The 24,791-nt window shown below is 41.3% G+C and overlaps 1 protein-coding gene across 3 annotated transcripts in view; it reads left to right on the top strand.

Annotated features, from left to right (window-relative positions):
• The window catches only part of cdc20 (cell division cycle 20 homolog), a 47,804-nt gene extending 23,253 nt beyond the window's left edge, over window positions 1–24,551 (top strand). For all 3 annotated transcript variants that reach the window (XM_041208158.1, XM_041208157.1, XM_041208156.1), the window contains 10 exons: window positions 1,655–1,887; window positions 12,451–12,617; window positions 14,786–14,882; window positions 18,674–18,802; window positions 19,004–19,200; window positions 20,569–20,663; window positions 20,791–21,022; window positions 21,759–21,884; window positions 23,352–23,469; window positions 24,029–24,551. In XM_041208158.1, the coding sequence (XP_041064092.1) occupies window positions 1,668–1,887; window positions 12,451–12,617; window positions 14,786–14,882; window positions 18,674–18,802; window positions 19,004–19,200; window positions 20,569–20,663; window positions 20,791–21,022; window positions 21,759–21,884; window positions 23,352–23,469; window positions 24,029–24,198 (1,551 nt within the window). In that variant the 5' untranslated portion in view covers window positions 1,655–1,667 and the 3' untranslated portion in view covers window positions 24,199–24,551. The remainder of the gene's footprint in view (window positions 1–1,654; window positions 1,888–12,450; window positions 12,618–14,785; window positions 14,883–18,673; window positions 18,803–19,003; window positions 19,201–20,568; window positions 20,664–20,790; window positions 21,023–21,758; window positions 21,885–23,351; window positions 23,470–24,028) is intronic.
• The last annotated feature ends 240 nt before the right edge of the window (window positions 24,552–24,791 follow it).

Genomic DNA, 24,791 nt, shown 5'->3' with positions numbered 1-24,791 from the left:
TTCATCTGCCATCTTCCTCCTTCCATTCTCAATTCTCCAGATGCACTTTCTATAGAACCAATGCTCACTTTGTTAACTCTTTTCTTATTTATCTATAGAAACTCTTACTATTTGTCTTTATATTACTAGCTAGCTTTCTCTCATACTCTAATTTTTTCCTCCTTATTAATCTGTCATTTTTTGCTTTCCCCTTGGAATTTTTCTTATTGGAATGTATTTATTCCATGTATTCTGAAATATCCCTTTAAATGTCTGCTACTGAACCTCTGACCTATCCCTTAACCACATTTGCCAGTTCACTTTAACTAGCTCTGCTTTCATGCCTTCATAATTGCCCTTATTTAAGTTTAAAATACTAGTTTTGGACACACTCATTTCTCCCTCAAAATGGATGTAAAATTCAATCATATGATTGCTGCTACCTAGGGGGGTGCCTTCACTAGGACGTTGTCAATTAATCCTATCTCATTGCTCAGTACCAGGTTTAGTATAGCCTGCTGTCTGGCTCCAGAACGTGCTGTTCCAAGCTATCTTGAAAACATCCTATCAACTTCTCATACATGCTACCTTTGCCCATCTGATTTTTTCCAGTCTATATATGTAGATTAAAATTGTCCATGATTATTCCTGTACCTTTCTGGCAAGCTCCCAATACCTCTTCCTTTATACTGTGTCCTACTGTGTAGTTACAATTAGGAAGCCTGTACACCACTCCCACAAGTGACTTCTTGCCTTTGTCATTCCTTATCTCAACCCAAACTACTACTACATCTTGATTTCCAGAACTTAGGCCATTGTTCTGTTATCTGTTGGTAACAGTTTATTGTCAGACTCAGGCTTTCTGCCTGTTGTGAAAAGTTGTCTGACAGGCTTGATCTGAGCTGTCACCCTAACAAGTTGAATATAAAAATGAAGGTTTATTGGAAGCCTATGGATTCAATTGGCTGCTGGTTGAAAGCCAGCACGGATTTGTTCTAGCAAATTAACTAACTTTAATTGAGTTTATTGATGAGGTGCCAGGGGGTTGACGTTAAGTCACCAGCACTGGATGGGATGCTGAGGGATATAAGGGTGGAAATTGTGGTGGCACTGGCCGTAATCTTCCAATCATCCTTGGATATCAGGGTGGTGCCAGAGAACTAGAGAATTGCAAATTTTGCACCCTTGTTCAAAAATGGGTGTAACAGTAAACCTAGCAACTAAGGGCTAATCAGTTTTACCTCAAAGCTTTTAGAAATGAGAATCTGGGACAATTAACAGTCTCGAGGACAAGGGTGAATCAATTAAGTAAATCCAGCACAGATTTCCTTAAAAGCAAATTTATTAAAGGTTGCAAGGCAAGTTCAGAAGCTGGTTACCAATGCATATGGGATCCTGAGCTTTCTAAACAGAGGCGTAAGAGTACAAAAGCAAGGAAGTTATGATGAACCTTTATAAAATACTGGCTAATCAAATATGCTAAACTTAGAATTCCAGTTTCATTACCAGATGTCATCTGCTAATGTGCTTGAAGACTAAATAAGCTAGCCCTAATCCATTTATTTATTGAAACAATGGTACTTCAACCATATTGAATGGTGTGTGTATATAACTAGGTCTGCTTGTTCATGTTCCCCTCTTGACTTTGTGCTTTTAATGTCCCCTCTCTATACAGAAGTGTGTTCAGAATGTCTCAGTTTGTTTTTGAGAGTGACATCAACAACCTCCTGAAATTGGATGCTCCCATAACAAATGGGCCACTAGCCAGGTGGCAGCGGAAAGCAAAGGAGAACAATAGTGTTTCTGGGTCAATGTCTACTTCAGCTAATACCAGTGGTCTATCGCCAATGAAAACGACAAATCGGTCACTGAATGCAACCAAGGTGGTGACACCCAGCAAGACACCAGGTAACTGGAGGAGCTTTTAAACTTTGTTTGCCATATTGCTCTAGTTTTTGATGTTTGGCTTACTGAATTTTGTTTTTCAGTGATGGTATTTTGGAGAGCATTTTTTTACCCCAAATTTTAGGAGTAAAGAGGTAGAGAACTAGAACGATACAGTCATGGTTTGTCCTGAGTCAGGGCTTGTATTGACAGCTGCCCCATTCTTGCAAATTAGAGTTATAATGTTTATGTAACCTTTGACTTAGCCACATTTGGTTCCATACAATGTTCCCTCAATTTTTTTGGTGGCCTACATGTTACCTGTGTAGTATGTTCTGAATTGTATGGGGACTTGCAACCACAGACCTTGAAGAGAACATTGCTTTTGTGTATTTTTTTTTTGTTCTGGATCCACCTAGCTAGGATATGGTGATGAAATTTTAGGAGGGGGAAATAAATTGAAATAAACTTGGCGGCAATGTTTCTTCAAGAAGAAAAAAAAATTGATATTGTCTATGTTGTATAACATGAATCAAAATCTGAGATTGGCTGGTTAAAAATTGATCTCTGAATAGGTGTGCTTTCAGAATGATATGATTATTGCACTGGATTACCAATCTACAGCATGTATTTGAGGCTTGAACAAGGGGGCTAGGAAGTTCTCCATTAGTGAGCAGCACATCCTGGGATGTTGGAAGTACTTGTCTGTAGTGCCAGCAAAGGGTTATCACTTTCTGCATATCTGGCCAACTGGTTTGACTAATCTTAGGTATTAGTCCAAAAGGAGATATTTACTGGATCAGATGTCACTGGATTTATTTAGTATTAAAACAATCTGGAAGGAGGAGAAATGCTATATCTAGTAAGTTTTTTAACATGAAAAACATGCAACTTTTTAAGATTATACGAAATAGGAGTAGGCTATTTGGCCCATCAAACCTGATCTGCCATTCAATAAGATCATGGCTGATCTAATTGTGACCTCAACTCCACTTTCCTAGCTGCCTCCCTTGTAGATCAAACATCTGTCTAAATCAAAGATAAAAGCAAAATACTGCAGATGCTAGAAATCTGAAACAAAAACTGAAAATGCTGGAAAAACTCAGCAAGTCTGACAGCATCTGTGGAGAGAGAAAGTTGACATTTTGAGTCCACATGATTCCAGAGCTCTGTCTAACTCAGCCTTGTATATATTCGGTGACCCAGCTTCCACTGCTGTCTGTGAAAGAATTCCAAAGACTGTTGACTCAGAAGAAATTCCCCTTCTCCATATTAAATGGGCGATCCCTTATTTTGAAATTGTGCCCCCAGTTCTAGGTACCCGGTGCCAGTGAAGGAATGGTGATATAGTTCCAAGTCAGGATGGTGTGTGACTTGGAGGGGAATTTGCATGGTGGTGTTCCTGTGCATCTGTTGAGGTAGTAGAGGTCACAGGTTTGGAGGATGCTGCTGAAGGAGTCTTAGTAAGTTGCTGTAGTACATCTTGTGGATGGTGTACACTGGTCTTCGGTGGTGGAGGGAGTGAATATTTAAGATGATGGATGGGGTGCCAATCAAAGTGGGCTGCTTTGTCCTGGGTGGTGTTGATCACCTTGAGTTTTGCTGGAGCTGCACTTATCCATGCAAATGAAGAGCATTCCATCACACTCCTGGCTTAAACAATGTGAATGGTGGACAGACTTTGTGGAGGCAGAAGGATTCCCAGCCCCTGATGTGCTCTTGTAGCTCCAGTGGAGTGAATCAAATTGGCAAAAGACTGGAATCTGTGATGCTGGTGACCTCAGGAGGTGGTGAAATCCACTCAGCATTTCTAGCCAAAAATGGTTGCATATGCTTTACCCATGTCTTTTGTACTGACACACTGGGCTCCCCATTGAGGGTGGGGTATATTTGTAGAGCCTCCAGTTAGTTTAATTGCCCACCACCATTCACAGCTGGATGTGGCAGGATTGTAGAGCTTGAATCTGACCTGTTAGTTGTGGGATTGCTTAACTGTCTATTGCATGCCAAACAGTGGAACAGTGCACAAGTAGCCCTGTGTTGTAGCTTCACTAGGTTGATACTTCATTTTTAGGTGTGCCTAGTGCTGCTCCTGGCATGACCTCCTGCACCCTTAATTGAACTGGGGTTGATCCCCTGGCTTGATGGTAATGGAAAGGTGGGGATATGCTGAGCCATGAGGTTAGATTGTTTGCATTCAGTTCAGCTGTTGCTGCCCACAGACCTTATGATTGCCCAGTTTTGAGTTGCCAGGTCTGTTCTAAATCTATCCATTTGGCATTGTGGTAAGTGCCACACAACATTGAGGGTATCCTCAATGTGAAGGCAGGACTTCATCTCCACAATGGCTGTGTGGTGGTCATCTTACCAATACTGTCATGGATAGATGCATCTGTGACATGTAGATTGGTGAAGACAAGGTCAAGTAGGTTTTTCCCTCTTGTCAGCTCCCTCACCATCTGCAGACCCAGTCTAGCAGCTATGTCCTGTAGATCTTGGCTGGCTCAGTCAGTAATGGTGTTATTGAGCCATTCTTGGTAATGGGCAGTAAACATTCTGTGCCCTTGCCACCCTCTGCTTCCTCCAAGTGGTATTCAACATGGACTACTGATTCATAGCTATGGGGGGCTGGTACATGGCAGTCAGCAGGAGGTTTCCTTGCCCATGTTTGACCTGATGCCATGAATCATCCAGAGTTGGTGTTGAGGATTCCCATGGGAGCTGCTTCCTGTCAGTATGCCACTATACTGCCACCTCTGGAACAGTGGGACAGAACATACCCTGGAATGGTGGCATCTGTGACAGCGTAAGGTACGATTCAGTGGCTGTTGCTTGGCTTAGTCCTAAGGGACAGCTCTCCAGATTTTGACTGACCCACACGGACGACTTTGCAGGGTTGACAGGGCTCAGTATGTTGTCGTTTCAGTGCCTAGGTCGATGCCAGATTGTCTGTCTGGTTTCATTATTTCTTAACTTTTCTGTAGTGGTTTATTACAATTGAGTGGCTTGCTGTGAGTTAAATTGCTGTAGGTCTGGTATCCCATGTAGACCAGACCAGGTAAGGATAGCAGACTTCCTTCCCGAAAGGACATTAGTGAACCAGATAGGTTTTTATGACAGTCAGTGGTCGTCATTACGGATTAATTCCTGATCTATTAATTGAATTTAAATTACACCTGCTGCTATGGCAGGATTTGAACCTGTCCCCCAGAGCATTAGCCTGGGTCTCTGGATTACTAGTCCAATGATACTACTGAAATGCTGCCCCTCCCCCAATAGCCACAGATCCTGTTTCTTTCTATAGGAGCACAAGTGAATCCCCAGTTAGTGCCCACCACCATTAATGTTTACTTTGAAAATCATTTGCAGCACAAATGAATTAAGCTAGTTTGTGACCAGGTCATTTGAACTTTGAGAATTGTTTAATTGCTTCTAAAGTGTCAGGTACAGAGTGTAGTGGACTAGAAGTGTGGACTAATTTGGAGATATCAAATCCTGTAATGGCATTTGGGAATTTAAATTCAGTAAATTTCTTTGGCTATACCTTGTTTTGAGAATGTCTACTCAAGGTTGAGTTTCTGACACAGGTTGTCATGTGACTGAACATGACTGGCAGACCTTTGGGCAGATGGGATAGGACACCCACTAGGCAGTGCGATCTAGTGTGCAGGACTTGCTTCCTTCTCTACCTCATTAAGAGATTTGGACTCAAAGCATGATGGCATTTTGATGGACAAGTTGTTATTTTGAAAGATTGCTAGCAAGATCCTTCCAGTCATTAGTGTCCATTCTGCTGCCCTTCAATGAGAGCTTCAGTATCCTTGAAGTGTTTTGTTTGTCCTACCTGGAATGCTAGCCATTTGAGAGTTGAGCAAACAAGACCTGGCAAGGGAGATGCTTTTTGGGCATCTGGACACAGTCCAGTACATCAAAATTGATTTTGCAGGAGTTTTGCCTGAATGCTTGTGGAGCTGGCTTCAAGGGCATTAGTTTGTTTGGTCCTCTCTATGAATCCAGAGGATGTGACAGAAGCATTGCTGATGGACTTTCTCTAATGCTTTTTTGTATCACTGATTCATACCAGGTCTCATTGCAGTGCAGGAGTGTGGTGGTGACAACTGCTCTGTATGAGAGGATTTTTGTTGACTTGTGAAGGCTTTTATTGTCACTCACTGGCAGAGTTTTTGTAGAAGGTTGAGCTGACACAGCTGGATCTGGTATGGGAAGTACTCAACATTTCAAGTTGCTACATGGCAGCTGGAGCATTTGGCTGACCAGGTGTGGGTTCTGAGTTTTTTGTTTTGGCAACATTCCAGGACAGCCTGAGTCTCTTGTATGCAGAGACCATTGAAGAGATCAGGAGTGGGTATGTCTATGGTGGTTAGTTTAGTTTTGGCACCGAGGCAACTGGGATTGAGTTTTCCATCTAGTGGTATTTAATAATCATACCACCAGAGGGCGTTGAGGCAAATAGCTCCTATCAGGTAGATTGTAAATAGTATGAGGGCTATCGTACAGTCTTGTTTTTGAAAGTGCCCGTTTCAGAGCTCCCATTCGACAGTTGTAACAATATCATGTAGTAGACGCAGGGTTGAGATGAAATTTTTTTGGATGTCCAAATCTTTGGAGCACAAAACACAGAACCAAATTCTTTGGTCATGTTGAATGCAATGACAAGTTCCTGGTATTGCTCTCTACATTTTTCTTGGGTATGTGACAATACAGACATGTCATAGGATGCTTTGGAAGGTCTAAAACCACACTGGGAGGATTTCCTCAGCCAAAGGAAGTAGATATCTCAGGAGAATGTGTCAATTTTCCCTGCTTTGGACAAGAGGGAAGTACCTTTAGTTTCAGCAATATGATTTCTCTCTGTTTTTAAAAAAAGTATTTACAATTGTCACATTCCTGGTTGGGGAGGGGGTGGATGGCAGGGTAGGGAGTTCTTTTACTCCCAAATCTGTAGGATGTATTCATGAAATCTGAGGAAAAATCCACCTTCTTTGAAGACCTCGACTGGAACATCATCAGGGCCAGAGATTTTTTTTTTCATTAATTGTTTGTTGCATCTCTCCCATTGCTAGTGGTTCACTCATGGATTCTACCACTGAGGGATATTCTGAAGAGTATCACCTGCCACCTGTGAATTCATGGTTGATTTGTTGAAAATGTTCTTTGCAGTGCTAACTCTTGATATTGCCATCAATGATGGTAACATCATCCTGAGAGTGAAGGGGCTTTTGTTCATTTGACCTTGGTCTATAGGTGGCCCTGATGGGTTCAAAAAAGCTTTGCATGTCAGGATGGTCAACATATTGTTGAACCTCTTGAGCTTTCTCTTCCTGCCATGTGCCCCCCTCTTTGGAATTTGTCTCTGGATGCCAGCCTTGAGCTGTTGAAATGCTGCCTTCTTGACTTGGACCTTAGGTCGTTCTTAGGTGGGTTAGAGAGAGGGGGAGGCAAGAGGGACCCCATTTGGGCTTCTCAGATGCTTGTCCTTCTGCTGAGAAAACGTGCTTAAAACATATAAAGGGCTGGCTTTTCATGTGACCTTTCTTCAACTGCTGAGGGATCCAAATAAAGTCATTGTCTGTGCGTTCCAAGGGTAACTTGATAAGTTCATTTTTGGAAAGCTATCATAGCCAGGGTCCCATTGTCCAAGTGATTAGACTTAATGGTCCACCTCCAACACTTGAATATTTTGGGTGATTGCCTTTATGCCTTGTTAATGGGATAGGAGATATAGGTCCTTCATATTCCCCAGAAGTCATTGCCTTTAGGTTTTGCAAACATTGTCTCTATTCAGATTGGTTTCTGTGATTCTAGTTGAAATGTGGAATGTATAGTTATGCACATTGGGGTAGCATCTTTGGCTGTGATCTCAAGTCACTTTAGTCTCTGTTTTTAAAAGTTTAATTTCTCAACCTTTTCTCCAAAGGATGGTGTGTGTGTGTGTGTTCTACATACTGAAGCTCTATGACTGAGGTCAGAGTGGTTTTGGGTTTTTGGTTTGGAGGCAGTTACTGCCTGTTCTATAGATTATCTCCATGCCTGTGTGTAATTTGCTGGAGGTGAGGTGCAGTGTTGCAATGAGGAAGATGAGTTGGTGCAATGATGCAGCCTGTTTGATCCCAGTTTTCGCTGATAGGGGTTGTGTTTTTTTTGTTGGTAAGGATCACAGCTTGTGTGAGTAGGCAGAGGATGGTGACAAATTTGAGGAGGATACTCCATAAGTCTTGTGGTTCTGGGTCAATCTTTGAGATTGAAAAAGGCCATGTATAGTGGTGGTGTTCCTTGTGCTTTTCTTGAATTATCTCTTCAGTGAAGATCATGTCTGTAGTGCCTCAATAGTTGAAAACCATGCTGACTTTGGAAGGATTCCTCTGCTGGGGTGTAGTTGAGGAGGATCCTTGCAATGATCTTATCTGTAGATGCTGCAATCTGATTTGTCTTCCTTCTTGAATATGGTCACAACTCTTTCTTTAATCCATTCACGGGATATGGGCTTTGCAGGCTGGGCCAGCATTTATTGCCCATCCCTAGTTGCCCTTGAGAAGGTAGTGGTGAGCTGCTGCCTTGAACTGCTTCAGGTACATCCACAGTGCTGTTAGGGAGGGAGTTCCAGGATTTTGACTCAGTGACAGTGAAGGGATGGTGAATTACTTGGAGGGGAACTTCCAGATGGTGTTCCTATGTATCTGGTGCCCTTGTCCTTCCAGATGGTAGTGGTCACGGGTTTGGAAGATGCTGTCGATGGAGCCTTGGTGAATTCCTGCAGTGCATCTTGTAAATGGTGTACACTGCTGCTACTGTGCATCGGTGGTGGTGGGAGTGAATCTTTGGATGTGGTGCCAGTCAAGCGGGCTACTTTGTTCTGGATGGTGTCCAGCTTCTTCAGTGTTGTAGGAGCTGCACTCTTCCAGGCAAGTATGGAATATTCCAACACACTCCTGACTTGAGCCTTGTAATTAGTGGACAGGCTTTGGCAAGTCAGGAGGTGAGTGAGTTGCTGCAAAATTCCTAGCCTCTGACCTGCTCTTGTAGCCACAGTATTTATATGGCTAATCCAGTTCAGTTTCTGGTCAATGGTAAACCCCCCCCCCCCCCCCCCCCCCCCCCCCCCCCAAGGATGTTGATAGTGGGAGATTCAGTGATGGTAATGCCATTTAACATCAAGGGGCGATGGTTGGATTCTCTTGTTGGAGATGGCCTGACACTTGTGTGGAGTGAATGTTACTTTCCACTTCTCAGCCCAAGCCTGGATATTGTCCAAGTCTTGCTGCATTTGGACAAGGACTGCTTCAGTATCTGAGGTGTCGCGAATAGTGCTGAACATTGTGCAATCATCAGTGATCTGACCTTATGATGGATGGGGGGTCACTGAAAAAACAGCTGAAGATGTTGGGCCTAGGACACTACCCTGAGAAACTCCTGCAGTGATGTGTTGGAACTGTGATGATTGACCTCCAACAACCACCTTCTTTTGGGCTAGGCATGACTCCAACCAGAGAGTTTTCATCCTGATTCCCATTGACTCCAGCTTTGTTAGGGTTCCTTGATGCCACACTCGGTCAAATGCTGCCTTGATGGCAAGGGCAGTCACATTCACTCTCACCTCACCTCAGGAGGTCAGCTCAATTGTTCATGTTTGTAATGTCGTCAGGAGCTGAGTGGCCTTGGCAGAGCCCAAACCTGGCAATGGTGAGCAGATTATTGCTAAACAAGTGCTGCTTAATAGCGCTGTTGATGATCCCTTCCATTACTTTACTGATCGAGAATAGACTGGAGTGGTAATTAGCCAGGTTGGATTTGTCCTGCTTTTGTGTAAAGGACAAACCTAGGCAATTTTTCCACATAGCCAGGTAGATGCCAGTGTTGTAGCTGTATGGGAACAGCTTGGCTAGGGGCACAGCAGGTTCTGGAGCACGTCTTTAGGGCCCAAAGCCTTTGCAGTATCCAGTGTCAGCTGTTTCTAGATATCATGTGGAGTGAATTGAATTGGCTGAAGACTGGCATCTGTGATGCTGGGGACCCCTGGAGGATGCTGAGATGGATCATCCACTCGGCACTTCTGGCTGAAGATTGTAGCAAATGCTTCAGCCTTATCATTTGTACTGATGTGCTGGGCTCCTCCATCATTGAGGATGGGGATATTTGTGGAGCCTCCTTCAGTGAGTTGTTTAATTTCCATCACCATTCATGATTGGATGTGGCAGGACTGCAGAGCTTAGATCTGATCTGTTGGTTATGCGATTTCTTAACCCTGTCACTTGCTGCTTATGCTGTTTGGCACGCAAGTTGTCCTGATTTTGCTTCACCAGGTTGACACCTCATTTTTAGGTATATTTGGTGCTGCTCTTGGCATGCCCTCCTGCACTCTTCATTGAATCATGATTGATCCCTGGCTTGATGGTAATGATAAAGTGGGGAATATGCCGGGCCATGAGGTTACAGATTGTGGTTGAGTACAATTCTGCTGCTGATGGCCCACAGTGCCTCATGGATGCCCAGGCTTGAGTTGCTAGATGTTCTCAATCTATCCTATTTAACATGGTGGTAGTGCCACACAACATGGAGGGTATCCTCAATGTGAAGGCGGGACTTCGTCTCCATAACGACCATGCGGTGGTCACTCCTACCGATACTGTCATGGATAGATGCATCCAGGTTGGTGAGGATGTGGTCAAGTATGTTTTTCTCTCTAGCTCCCTCACCATCTGCCGCAGACCCAGTCTAGCAATTGTCATTTAGGGCTTGGCCAGTGTGGTCCGTAGTGGTGCTACCGAGCCACACTCGGTGATGGACATTGAAGACCCCCAGCCAGAGTACATTCTGTATTCCTTGTCACCCCCAGTGCTTCCTCCAAGTGGTGTTCAACATGGTGGAGCACTGATTCATCAGCTGAGGGAGGGCAGTACATGGTAATCAGCAGGAAGCTTCCTTGCCCATGTTTGACCTGATGTCATGGGGCCTGAAGTCTATGTTGAAGACTCACAGGGCAACTCCCTTCCGACTGTATACCACTGTGCCACCACCTCTGCTGGTGGGACAGGACATACCCAGGGATGGTGACAGTGGTGTCTGGGACATTATCTGTAAGTTATGATTCCTTGAGGATGACTGTAGGCTGTTGCTTGACTAGTCTGAGGCAGCTCTCCCAATTTTGGCACTAGCCCCCAGAAGTTAGTAAGCAGAACTTTGCGGGGTCGACAAGGCTGAGATTACTGTTGTTTCTGGTGCCTCAGTCGGTGCTGGGTGGTCCATCTGGATTCATTCCTTTTTTGTGACTTTGTAGCGGTTTTGATCCAACTAAGTTGCTTGCTAGGCTATTTAAGAGTTAGCTACATTGCTGTGGGCCAGGTAAGGACAGCAGATTTCCTTCCCTAAAGGACATTGGTGAAACAGATGGGATTTTACAACAATTGACATTGGTTTTGTGGTCATCATGAGACTTTAATTCTAGATTTTTATTGAATCTATATTCAATTGAATCACGGCAGACGGTGGGATTCGAACCCACGTCCCCAGAGCGTTACCCTGGGTCTCTGGATTACTAGTCCAGTGACAATGACACAACGCCATTGCCTCCCCTGAGGGGTCCCCAGCATGTGCTCCTCCAGATGGGGATATGAGGTTGTGCAGCCATGCCAAGAGTATCTCTGCTGTATTTCAGAATATCAAGAGCAGACTTGCTAACTAGCTGCAGTGCCATGACGCATACGTTCTTCTAAATTCCAATGGGTATCGTCCCAAACTGCTCAAGATAATCCAGGAATCAGCTGCCTGAACTTTCTCTGGACTGCTAATACAATGGTGTACTTAAGTAAGGGGACCAAAATTCTGCACAGTACTATGTATATGATTTCACTAAGGCTTTGTATGGGTGTACCTTTTTTATATTCCATTCCTCTTGCAATAAAGACCAACACTACATTTGTTTTACTAATCACTTGCTGTACCTGCATGCTTTGCCTTTTGTCATTCATGTACCAGGAAACCCAGATCCCTCTGTACCACAGTTCTGCAATGTGTCTGTTTAAATAGTGCACTGTTTTTCCTATTTTTCCTGCCAAAGTGAACAAGTTCACATTTTCCCGTGTTATATTCCCATCTGCCAAATTTTTGCCACTCACCTTGCCTATCTAAATCCCTTTCACTCTTTAACCCTGTTGACAACTTACCTTCCTACTTATCTTTATCATCAGTAAATTTAACTACCATACATTATCTCTTCATCTAAGTAATTAATATAGATTGTAAATAGTTGAGGTCCAGCACTGATCCCTATGGCACTCTAGTAGTTACAGCTTGTTAATTTGAAACTGACCCACTTATCCTTACTCTCTGCTTCCTATTCACTGACCAATCCTCTATCAATGCAAATAATGCTTGCAGGACAATATGGAGGTTGGCAGTGAGTGTAGAAAACCATGACTTGGTAGTTTTCTAAAAGGGAGTGGTTTCCTCCCTCCTCCTTTCTCTGGAATAAATTGAATAATTGGTGATTTTGTGGAAGTTGAAATGAACTGAAAGAATGAAAGCTGAAATCATATGTTGCTTAATTAAGTTTTTCTGCCTGCTTTACAGGGAAAACAAAAACTCCTAAATCTTCTAAATGTTCCCGAGTGCAAGGGACACCATCAAAAGCAGGTGGTGATCGTTACATTCCAGTCCGTAATGCAGCACAAATGGAGGTGGCACATTTCTTAATCTCTAAAGAAAATGAACAAGAAAATGAATCTCCAACAAAGAAAGTGAGTACAAAAGATACAAGTATCAGTAACTGAAATTGGATTGAAATACACAGTAAATTGAACATCAAACTATTGTGATGCTTCACTTCTAAAGTTCCGAGGGCGATTGCAAAACTTATTCCTGAATCCTAGAGAATTGTATAGTTTCTTGCTCTTGTTTGTGCATTGATTGCTATTTGGAGGGAGCTTGGAAGCAGATGTTTTTGTTAGGACTCTCTCTGGTATGAGGAATAAATTCTACATCCTACTGTGTTCACTTTTAAAGCATTTCAAAGGCTGAGATTGACAAATGCAGAAAAAGATTGAAATATTGTTATTAAAGTTTAAAGCATAATAGCTCTTTCAAAGACCAGGCATGATTATCCATATGGCCAACAGTGAAAAATTGAGCTCCCTAAGATAAAAGCAAAATATTGCAGATGCTGGCAATCTGAAACAAAAATTGCTGGAAAAACTCAGGTCTGACAGCGTCTTCGGAGAGAAAGACAGTTAACGTTTCAAGTCCCTATGACGACTCTTCAGAACTAAGGAGATGTAAAAATTTGGTGAAATATATACTGTTTAAGGGGACTGGAGACAAGTGAGGCTGGATAGAAGGCCAGTGATAGGTGGAGGCAAAGGATAGATTGACAAAGCTGTCAGAAACAAAAGGTCGAAGGAGTGTTGACCATCTAAGGAGACATTAAGAGTAGAAGGCAGGATGAGCAAATGACAGATGGCCTGGGTGGGAGAAGGGTTGGTGTTGGAGAAAAGATCGAAATAGGCTAGAAGGTGGGGATAAAACAATGAATGGAAATACATTTTTTAAAATAATAGAAATAGGTGGGGAAAAATATATATAACATTAAGAAATATTTGTAAAAAGGGGTGAGGATGGAGGAGAGTGTTCATGGTCTGTTCCTCCAGTTTGCTTTGAGCTTCACTGGAACACTGCAGCAGGCCAAGGACAGACGTGTGGGCATGATGCAGGGTGGTGTGTTGAAATGGCAAGTGATAGGAAGGTCTGCGGCATGTTTGTGGACAGGCGAAAGGTGTTCCGCAGACTGGGTGACTGCTTTGCAGAACACCTTTGGTCTGTCCGCAAGCATGCCCCAGACCTTCTTGTCACTTGCCATTACAAAACACCACCCTGCGCTCATGCCCACACGTCCGTCCGTCCTTGGCCTGCTGCAATGTTCCAGTGAAACTCAAAGCAAACTGGAGGAACAGTACTTCATCTTCCAGTTAGCACTCTATTCTAGCCTATTTCGATCTTTTCTCCCATCTGTTCTCCCTCCCCCACCCCATCCCCACTAGGGCCATCTGTCACTTGCTCATTCTGCTTTCTACTCTTTACTAGCTAAAGGAGGTGCTAATGGTGACATTATCGATCTTTTATTTATGACACCTTTTGCAATCTCTCCTTTGCCTCCACCTATCACTGGGCTTCGATCCAGCTTCACCCGCCCCATCCCCCTTAAACTATATATTTCACCACATTTTTACTACTCTAGTTCTGAAGAGTCATATGGATTTGAAAGGTTAACTGTCTTTCTCTTCGCAGATGCTGTCAGACCTGCTGAGTTTTTCAGCAGCTTTTGTTATTGAACTCCCTATTGTACCAAGGCAAATTACTAAGCCTAATCAAACATTACCTCCAGTGCATGCGCAAGTATTTGAAGAAAAATGATGCCTTTTTTGTGCAATTACCACACACATTCCAATTCATAGAGGAATGTACACTTCCCTTAAATCAGTGTGCTATCATACAATGTGAATGCCTAAAACACTGTCTTCATAAAATGTATGCATCAATCTAGAGTGGCTGCATATAGTTATAATCTTGAACCTAACAAGTATGCTAAATGCTGAATAAAGTACAAGAGCTAACAGTTGCTTGCATAATAGATAAAATAACCTGTTTAAACTAATGGATTCACTCTCAATTAACACCCAATGTTAGTTATTCCATTAGCTTGGAAGTTGAATGCAGGATATCTAATAACTTAGGAGTTTAAGAAAGGGCTGGTCAGATTGAAGCACTTGGGAAAAGAACTAAAGATTTAACAAGAAATAGTGGGATGCTGATACAACTGCAATAGATGAATGAACTTGAGTTAACAAATGAGTGCAACAAACTAAAGTGTATCTAGATTCTTGCAACATATTACTGTATCTTTCCTGTTCAGGAGCAACAGAAGACCTGGTCCTTAAACTTGAATGGTTTTGATGTTAATCAAGCAAAAGTTCTACGTATGAGTGGGAAACCCCTTTCTGCACCAGAAGGTATTTTAATTTACGTGTTCTAATATGAATATTTAGCAAGGGGTCACGATTATTTGCTCTTTATCATAGCTATTTCTTGCTAGTGCATCCAAGAGGTTCGTCGAATCAATGTTAAATAAAAATGCTGGGGGGGTGGGAGGGTGGTAATGGGGATAAAAGAGGGTTAAATTGTCATCTGAAAAGCCAACTGAAATATTTCAGGTTATGAAATGTAACCATTGAGAATGCCATAAGTTAAGGTACTTGATATGCAAGCCAGTGAAGTAACATCTGACTCCTCTTCTAGAAGGAAACTCTTTTGCTCCCTTCCTGCCAATTATTCTGTACTCCTATACAATCACTTTCTGGCTGGGTGCTGAAATTCAAGTTGAATACTTTCCAAAGTGCTTCCTCGTCAGCCAACTTCTAGGAACTTCAAGAACTTTCAGGGGTTGCAGTTTACTTCTGCTTTGCCTGCAGCCAGTTAAGAATAACAAGACAGCTGTTTCTACTATAATAAAAACAAAAGCTGGAAATACTCAGATCTGGCAGCACCTGTAGAGAGAGAATGAGTTAACATTTCAAGTCTGTGACCTTGATCAGAACTGGGAAGTTCTGGGAAGCTGCAGCTGTATAGAACCTTGGCTAGGCCACACTTGGAATATTGTGTGCAATTCTGGTCACCACATTACCAGAATGATATGGAGGTGTTGGAGAAGGTACAGAGGAGGTTTACCAGGATGCTGCCTGGTCTGGAAGTTATTAGCTATGAGGAGAGGTTGGAGAAACTCAGATTGTTCTCACTAAAGTGACAGAGATTGAGGAGCGACTTGATAGAAGTTTACAAAATTATGAGTGGCATGGACAGAGTAGATAGTCAGAAGCTTTTTCCCAGGGTGGAAGAGTCAATTACTAGGGTACACAGATTTAAGGTGAGAGGAGAAAACTATAAAGATGATGTGCGGGGCAAGCTTTTTTACGCAGTGGGTAGTGAGTGTCTGGAACTCGCTGCCAGAGGAGGTGGTGGTTTAAGAGGCAGCTTGACAAATACATGAATAGGATGGGAATAGAGGGATACAGACCCCAGAAGTGCAAATGTTTTAGTTGACGGGCAATATGATCGGCTAGGAGGGCTGAAGGGCCTGTTCTTGTGCTGTACTTTTCTTTGTTCTTTGGATGTAATGGGTTTACAATGACAGGCAACTGGAAGCTCTGCCATGCTTGCAGACTAAACCGATGTTATGCAAAGCGATCTTCCAGCTCTGGTTGTCTCAATGAAGAGCCTGCATTGTGAGAAATTTACAGAACTGAAAAAGTACAAGTAAATTGCAATTTCACCTGAAGTGTTTGGGCCCTGGACAGAAGAGATAAAAGGACAGCTGTTGCATCTCCTGTTTGCATGGAAAGTTACTGTAGGAATGGGAGGGGTTGTTTGTGGCGACTGAAGAGTAGACCAGGATGTTAGAGGGGAACAGTCCTTTTGGAATGCTGAAAGGGCATCACACATGGACATGGCAAAAGTAGCAGAGGAGTATCCATTGAATAGAGGCTGATAGGTTGGAAGGTCAGGGCAAGAGAAGGAGTGAAAGCAGAAGAGTATGACATAGAACATGGTAAAGGGTCCAGTCAGCCATGGTGTGGAAAGTCTAGATTTCTCAAGTTGAGGAGAAAGCAAAACATATATTTGTGCTAATATGGAAGCTTCTCCTGTGCTGTTAGGCTTATTGTGATTCTGGAATTGGAATACAATAGAAATTATCTTGAAATGACTCCTTCTGGAATGTGATTAAACTATCCGGAATTGTATGACCTAGTATAGCTGAAGAAAGCACTCATACAAGATTCAAAGCTCTGCTCTAATGGCAGATTCTGTTTCCCTTAGCAATTAGTACAGTATTTAGCAACAACCTCCCTTTTCAGTTATCTGTTTCAGTAGGTTTTTAAAATTTCAGTATGACAGCCACAACAACCTGTATTTTTATATTGCATTAATACAATAAAAGATTCCAAGGCACTTCTCAGTTCTAAAACAAGCTTGTCACTGAACCATAAGGCCAGATGACCAAAAGTTTGGACAGTGTCAGTATAGAGACAGGTTTAGGAAGGGAATTCAATAGCTTGGGGCATTGATGGCTGAAGACACAGCACCAATGGTGAACTGATTTTAAATCTGATGGTACGAGAGGCCAGAATTGGAGGAGTCCAGATATGAGGATTCTGGGGCTGGAGCAGCAAGACTTTTTTTGGGGGGGGGGCGGGGTGGATTTGAAAATGAAGATGAGCTTTTTAAAAGTGATGGGGGGTGGGTGTGTGGATTTGAAGATGAGCTTTTTTAAAGTAGTCGTTGCTTAACTGTGAGCCAAAGTAGGTCAATGAGGAATAGGGGTGGAGGGTGAATGCTGTTGAGTTAAGACACCAGTTAGCAAAATTTTTGATAACAAATTTACTTAGGGTAGAATATGGGAACCCAGTAAGGAGTGTGTTGTAAAATTTAGACTCAACTACTTAAGTTTATAAAGACATGTATGAGGGTCTTGGCGACAGATGACTGAGTCAAACATGTTATGGATGTGCAGATGAGCAGTCTTAGTGAAGGCATCAACTTATGGTCAAAAGCCCATTTGAGGATCAAGCATGATACCAAGGTTGTGAACGATCTACTTCAGTCTCAAATATTTGCCAGGAAGGGGGATGTAATTTTTGGCTAAGGAACAGAATTTGTGGAGACTGAAGATACTGGCTTGACTTTCCCAATGTTTAGTTGCAGGAAATTTCTGTTCCTCTAATGAATGTCAGACAAGCAGCTCCATGAAAGATGGGCATCTATTTGAGGTGACAATATGTTCAAGGGAGGTTGGAGGTGGGGTGGCAATTTGCAAGGGTGATAGTCTTGAAGGCCTCAACCTTTTTTAACAAGATCCTTCTTGGACAAGGAGTGAATGGTATCTTACTTCTACTGTTTTATTTCTGTAACCATGTCCAAGTAAAGAGTTTCCCCGTGCCCATTCATGTACATGTTTTGACTGCCACTCTCTATACCTGAGCCTATAACTTGTATTTCCTGTTTTCTCTTTTCCTTAAAACTTGCCCCTTTGACAAGTGTTTGGACCCCAGTCATAACATCATATCTAGTGGCTTGGTGTCACATTTTTTTGATGAAGCTTAAAATCTTCTACTGTTTTAATAGTGCTATATAAATATTGTTAATAGTGCTACATAAATGCAAGTTACTATTTGGCACTTTGGACAATGCAAATAGAATGCTGCAGATAATGAAGCTGTTCTTGTAGGGAGCTTTTCAACTTGTCCTTTGTGACTTTGAAAAAACAATAGAACTTTGCAGTTAATAATGAACAATGCTCTTGCTGATTGAAGTTTTGATACTGTTCTGTTGGTTTAAAAAAAACAGCATGAGCCAGGGTGCACAAAATGGAGGAGGGGGTGGCAGGTGTGAGGTGATTGGCTGCCCATCCAAGAATGAATCTCTTGGGTTAGGCTCTGTTTTCATGGGGTGATCAATGTTAAGTTTGGAGCTTAACTTGGCACACAGCACATTTGTAGTTAACATAAATTGGGGTGGGTGGAAGAGGGTGCATGTTATTAGGGCTGAACTTGCCCAAGACTATCTGTAAAATAACAGTGCAGAGGATTGAATAATTTTAGCTTGTAATTGGATGTTTCTGCTAAAGTGCTGCTAGTTAGTTATTCCTTGAATCCTCCTGTTCTGTGGTTTTGTCAGCTGGAGTCCCATCCATTGGGTAGGGAAGCCCTCCGATCATGTCCTGTGGTTTTAGTCTCTGCTTGTTCTCTAGGTTACCAGAATAATCTGAAAGTTCTGTACAGTCAGTCAACAACACCAAGTTCCACCAAGAAATCTACACGGTATATTCCCTCAATGCCAGAGAGAATCCTGGATGCTCCAGAGATCAGAAATGATTACTGTAAGTTGTGGGGTTAAACATTATTTAGGCATGCAGGGGGGAGGAGAAATTACTGGTATCCATAATCCTAATCTATACTTTAATTTGTGTAATGAGATTGGTAAATAATATACTGTTCAGAACCATTTTTTGGGCTTTTGCTACCCATTAACTTAATTTTCTCCTTTTTCCTTCCCTTTTCTAATACATTCAATCTTTCAGATTTGAATTTGATTGACTGGAGTTCACTGAACTACCTGGCTGTGGGACTTGGGAATAATGTGTATCTCTGGCATGCTGAATCTGGCAACATCCTACTACTAGTACAATTGGAAGGTCAAGAAGACTACATTGCTTCTGTATCATGGATAAAAGAAGGGAACTATCTGGCAGTTGGAACAAGGAATGGAGAGGTTCAGGTAAGAGCAGAGTGCAAGAGTTGTGATCTGATTCTGCTTTGGCTATAGTAGACTAAGAAGCAGCTATTGTAATCTGTCTAAAAATGAATGAGCTGTCGGTTTACTGTTGTGATCTATATCCTTGTACGCCATATGGCTGGCTATGCCACAGTCTGCTTGGCTTCACATCCTAGCTAGGCAAATAATTAATTTAACACAGATCACAAGTTTTGGGATCAATTATAATGAAGATCCAAGGTGGCTATGATCTTAAACTCTGCTTCATAGGTAATGCGTTTAGTCAGTGGCCAACTTGAACAGCTGATGGCACTTATTGTGCTCCCTGTGGGGGAACTGTAAACTAAAACAACCAAGTTTGCCGATTGGCCTCCAAATGAAGAAATTACTATTGAGATTCCACTTTTTGTAGCGTTTACTTGAACACAAATCTGAACCGATGTATATTAAGCATGAATTAAACAAGAAAATGATACTTCAATAGAAGGATAAATTTCACTAAATGGTTGATACAACAAATATGTCTCTCACAAACAGCTGTATAACTTGCTGCACAAATGTAGCATTTCATAGCTACACAGTTCCACAATATGCTATTCTTCATGCAGCTTTCACCTTTGAATTACACTTTTCAGTAAGGTGTACTTCTACAAACCCTTTCTGCCTCGGGTCATGACATTCCTGCAGGTGTAGCTTTCCAGAGTTCCTTTTCAACTGACCAACCAATAACACCCTGGTTCACAGTTTGGCCACTTCTGGGAAAACACCCAGTTGTCTCTGAGCTACTCTCACAGTTTTCCAGGTTTTAGACCTTTTAAGTAGCTTGCATAGCATCTCCAAGAGTTCCTGTCTCATTTTCTGCTGAGCAGAAAAACTAACCTCTTAAAGTGACTTGCTGTTCTGCATGAATTGTGTTCCTCTTTCTGTCCGTATCTGTGCATTGATCACTATCACTGCCAGCTCCTCTGTTTGTAGCTTTTCTTTGTCTGCCAGCCACACACCTTCTTTTGTAACTTATTTCCTGTTGATGCTGTTTCCAGGTCAAGGGTTGCCAGGTCTCATGGATCATTATTTCTTCAAGAAATTTGTAATTGATGCAAAAAGGTCATTTTCAAACATTCTTCAAAAGTAATTAGATTCTTCACACCTATTAAAAAAAATTACAAATTTTCCTTGCTCTACTACTGGATCGCACATTACACTGTCTCATGAGACTTTATGCTGCATTGCTGTATGGCATTCACTTTAGCAAAGCTAGGGCTTGTGTAGAATAAAATGTTTCTCGTTCGCAGCTGTTCTTGTCTTGAGTTTGGGCCTAATGTGTGCACAATTTCTGCAGTATAGATTTACTGTAAACATCTTTGATTTAAGGTTTGGGATGTTGAGCGCCAGAAACGCCTAAGGAATATGGTGAGTCACACTGTACGAGTAGGAGCACTCAGCTGGAGCAGTTATATTCTATCCAGGTAAAAAGTATTCTAGATATATATATAAGCTGCAAAGCAGTTTATTTCTTGTGCATAATAGAATAAGCATTTAAAATTAAGTGAGATGCTAAATGTTTCTAAATTCTCTCCTCATCCCTCACTTCAGTGGCTCCAGAACTGGTCAAATCCACCATCATGATGTTCGTGTGGCACAACATCATGTATCTACTCTGACTGGACACACTCAGGAGGTCTGTGGCTTGAAGTGGTCACCTGATGGGAGGCATCTTGCTAGTGGTGGGAATGACAATATTCTGAATATCTGGCCTGGTGTTCCTGGGAATGATGCAGAGTGTTCACCATTGCACACATTCACACAGCACCAGGGTGCTGTTAAGGTAAATGGCTTTCATTAACAAATGGACGAGAGCATAACTAAGTTCGAAGTTTGATCTATAGGATACTTTTTAAATGCATTTAGAAAATAAACATTTGCTTGTAGTGCATTAGTAGCAATGGGACTTCCAGTCGGTATCTCTAAACCACTAATACAACGGAACCAAATTTATAAACCTGGATACATAAACTATCTACTGAGGCACTCTTGATGGATTAATGCAGTATATGTAGTATCTTGGCCTGAATTCAGTCTTTTCTCCTGGTCATTTCCCTCACCATATGTACACAGCAGTATAACCTTTTTTAGTTGTTGACTAATTTAGGTTTTTCATTCTTGTTTTTGTCAAAGCCAGCTTTAACCCTGAGCTAGAAAAGTAATTTTAATTATAAATTGCCATTATTTTTAAAGTATAAGTATTGCTTGCTCTCTTTCATAGTCATCTTTAGGTTCACTAATTTTTATTTTTCATGTCCTTCCATTTTACAAAAATTTGAGGAGACTATCAGACTCATCTGTGTTCATGCACGGTTAATGTGTCCACACTTGCAGGTGCTAGTTATGCTAACTTCTGGGTTGAAGTAATATGTAGTTGATGTTCAGAGGAAAGCCCTTAAACTATTCTTCCATAATTCCGATCTACTTACAAATAAGTTTTTGTTGTAGGCTGGCTTAGTCATTCATGCAGTCAATAAGTATTATGATTAAAGTTGATTTGTAGCTGATTTTTTTTCTAGGCAGTTGCCTGGTGCCCTTGGCAAGCAAGTATCCTTGCAAGTGGTGGTGGCACCAGTGATCGGTTCATTCGCCTTTGGAATGCCAATACTGGATCTTGTTTGAATTCTGTGGATACTCGGTCTCAGGTTAGTTCTACAACTCCAAGCTGCAGCCAGTGTTGCCATGTAGGTGATTTTCCTATTGCATCAAAATCTGGTTCTTTCAGGTATTAAACTAGGCTGGCTTTTAATGTTCAGATGTGATTGGCTGATGCCCCATTTAATGAGGTGATGGCATTGACACTTGGCAACTAATGTCTAAGAAAAAGCTTGTACAAATGCAAGAAAAAGTCAAATTGAGTGAACTGAGTAACAAGGATTAGGATGTGTAAACTTGTGAAAAAATTGCAAGGGATAGCAAAGCTAACGTTAAGTGTGGTAAGGGTAAAGACATGAGATTATAATTAAAAATTAGAATTAGTTAAATAAGAATCAGTTATACAAACAATTAGTAAGAATTACATGTGTAATTTGCTCTCTATCAAAAAAAAAATTTGAAACCCCAGGTGATCTTCATCCTTCATCTCTCCATTTCATGCAATTTGCTTGATATTGAGTTAAGCAGAGACCATGCAAGTGGTTGGGACTCTGCTTTTAATCTGCTTTAATATGGGAGAAACATTAAAGTACCAGCAATACATGTGAACCAAAAAAAAATACACCAAGGAGAGAAGTTTAGTGGACTAGCAAGTGCTAGCAACTACCAAGTGCTCTAGATTCAAGCACTCTGTCTTTGATTAGAAAATTGTAAATGCCTGTTTAGTAATATATAATTTAAGGGAAAGGGAGAAAATCTAGTAACTAAAGACCTGTTGGTTAACATTTGTGGGGAGGTTACTGGAATCTGCTAGTAGACAGCATGAGCACTTGTGCAAATACCTGCAAATTGACCTACTTGGAGTTGAGGCCGATAATTTTTTAAAAATCTGGTTGAATTTGAGGTGATCACTAGCATTTTGCATAAGGGGATGTCTTAATGGACTTCCAGCAGAAGGTATTTGAGAAGTTCCACACAAGATTATTAGCATGAGTACAGAATTTCAGGTAATCCTATGACAGGGTTGGGAGGTGGGAGATAGAGGTTTTGCTGCATAGATGTGACAAGTGGTACTCTCCTGGGATTGGTACTGGGACCTCAAGTTTTCACCAAATATTCTTTGGCTGAAACAACTGAATGGTGCAGATGACACTAAAGCAGCAGTTATATGGATGGGAGCAATAAGTTGCAAAGGGTCATTGACAGATTAATTAATGGGCAAAACTACCTGATAAATTGAGTTATCCCAATTGAATAGAGGGGCTGAGCTGTGGAAGAGTAAATGGTTTTTGGTGTTTACATAAACAAAGGATGTTGAAGCTTTCAGTGATTTTTAAGTGTCTAGTCAGATTGGATGAAGCTGGTACGGTGATTTGGGTTTACTCTTCCTGGTAAATACTCAAGTCCTGTTAAATGGGTTGAGCTGGGCACTGAGCAGTGTTTTCACATGTGATTTTTTTTTTTTGACAGTTTCAAATTTAAATTTACCCCTCATTTGGTATTGTATTCCATTATAGGTTTGTTCCATAGTCTGGTCAACAGAATACAAAGAAATGGTGTCTGGTCATGGATTTTCACAGAATCAATTGGTAATCTGGAAGTACCCAAACTTGACCAAAGTTGCTGAGCTCAAAGGTAAAATATTTCATCACACAATTGAAATGTCTTAAATGTTGTACAAGTTCATGGTCAAATTAAATTTTTGTAATTTTAGGGCAACTTGTGCACCCTTTTGTTATTTCCTCTATTGATGCACCTGTTGGAGCAGTTCTGAACTGTCAGCAGCTTTGTGGTAATGTGGTATTGACGATACTGTAGTTATAATGACTTGAATCATAAATTGTTTTATACAATTTGAAAAACTATAGCTTTAATTTTGTCCCAAGAACTCACCAAGTAAACCTAACAATTATTTGTGTTATCACTAGGGACTGAACATGCAAAATAACATCCAGTGATACTGTAACTAATGCCAGCAACTGAACAAGATGTTAATGTTTTGAATATAGGCCCTTTGCAATACTTTCAAAGTCATGTGATCCTGTAAGCTAGATGTGTTAAGATTCAAGCACAAGTGAAGTTGAAATTTTGTTGTGTGGGTCTTGCTTTTAACTACAACCAGCTCCTTGTATTTTCCAGTTGCCAGATTAAGGCACGTGTTATCTGATGTACATTTGTTCTATTTCTCATGTAGGTCATCAAGCTCGGGTATTGGACCTTGCTCTGAGCCCAGATGGAACTACAGTATGTTCTGTGGGTGCAGATGAAACTATCCGTATTTGGAAGTGCTTTGCTGTGGACCCAGCAAAAAAGAAAAAGGTGGTAGTCAATCAATCAAGTGTGCTGCACCATGGCATTCGATGAAACACTTATACAATTTTTGCTATGGCGGTGTGTACAAAAAGGAAGTTTCACTCAAAGGAGCCAAAACTCATGTTTTAAGACACTGACTGGTATTTTGTAAAAGTGTTACCATTTCGGTTGGAAGAAAACTCATGTTTATCAATATTGCATTATCTCAATCCTCTGACCACTTGTCCCCAAATTCAGAGTTATTTGCATGTTGAACTGATTTTGTTTTACAAGAAATTTAAAACTTTGGGTGGTATTTCTTGTACATAAGTTTTTAAGTTTTATATAAACAACTCAATGTTTTAAAACTGTATAGATTTTAATTATTTTTAAATTTTTCAATAAACTTGGATGGTTTATTCAAACTATATGCAGTCTATTTTATATTGCTGTCTAGTTTATTTTCATATCACAGTTGATTTGTATTCTAGTGTCAAACCAAAGCAGTGAGGGATTACTCACTCTTGTTCACATGAGTCAGCTGAAACTGAGTCTGGATTTAAATCAATTTAGTGTCAGGGCAAAGCTCAGATCACTTAACAAAATCAAATGTTCATTCACCAAGTTACTATTAACTTGTGATATATGTTGCAGATGCATCATGT

This window comes from Carcharodon carcharias, chromosome 16 (assembly GCF_017639515.1).
Source record: "Carcharodon carcharias isolate sCarCar2 chromosome 16, sCarCar2.pri, whole genome shotgun sequence".
In the NCBI taxonomy this organism is placed as follows: domain Eukaryota; kingdom Metazoa; phylum Chordata; class Chondrichthyes; order Lamniformes; family Lamnidae; genus Carcharodon; species Carcharodon carcharias.
This window is presented reverse-complemented; position numbering and strand designations above follow the sequence as displayed.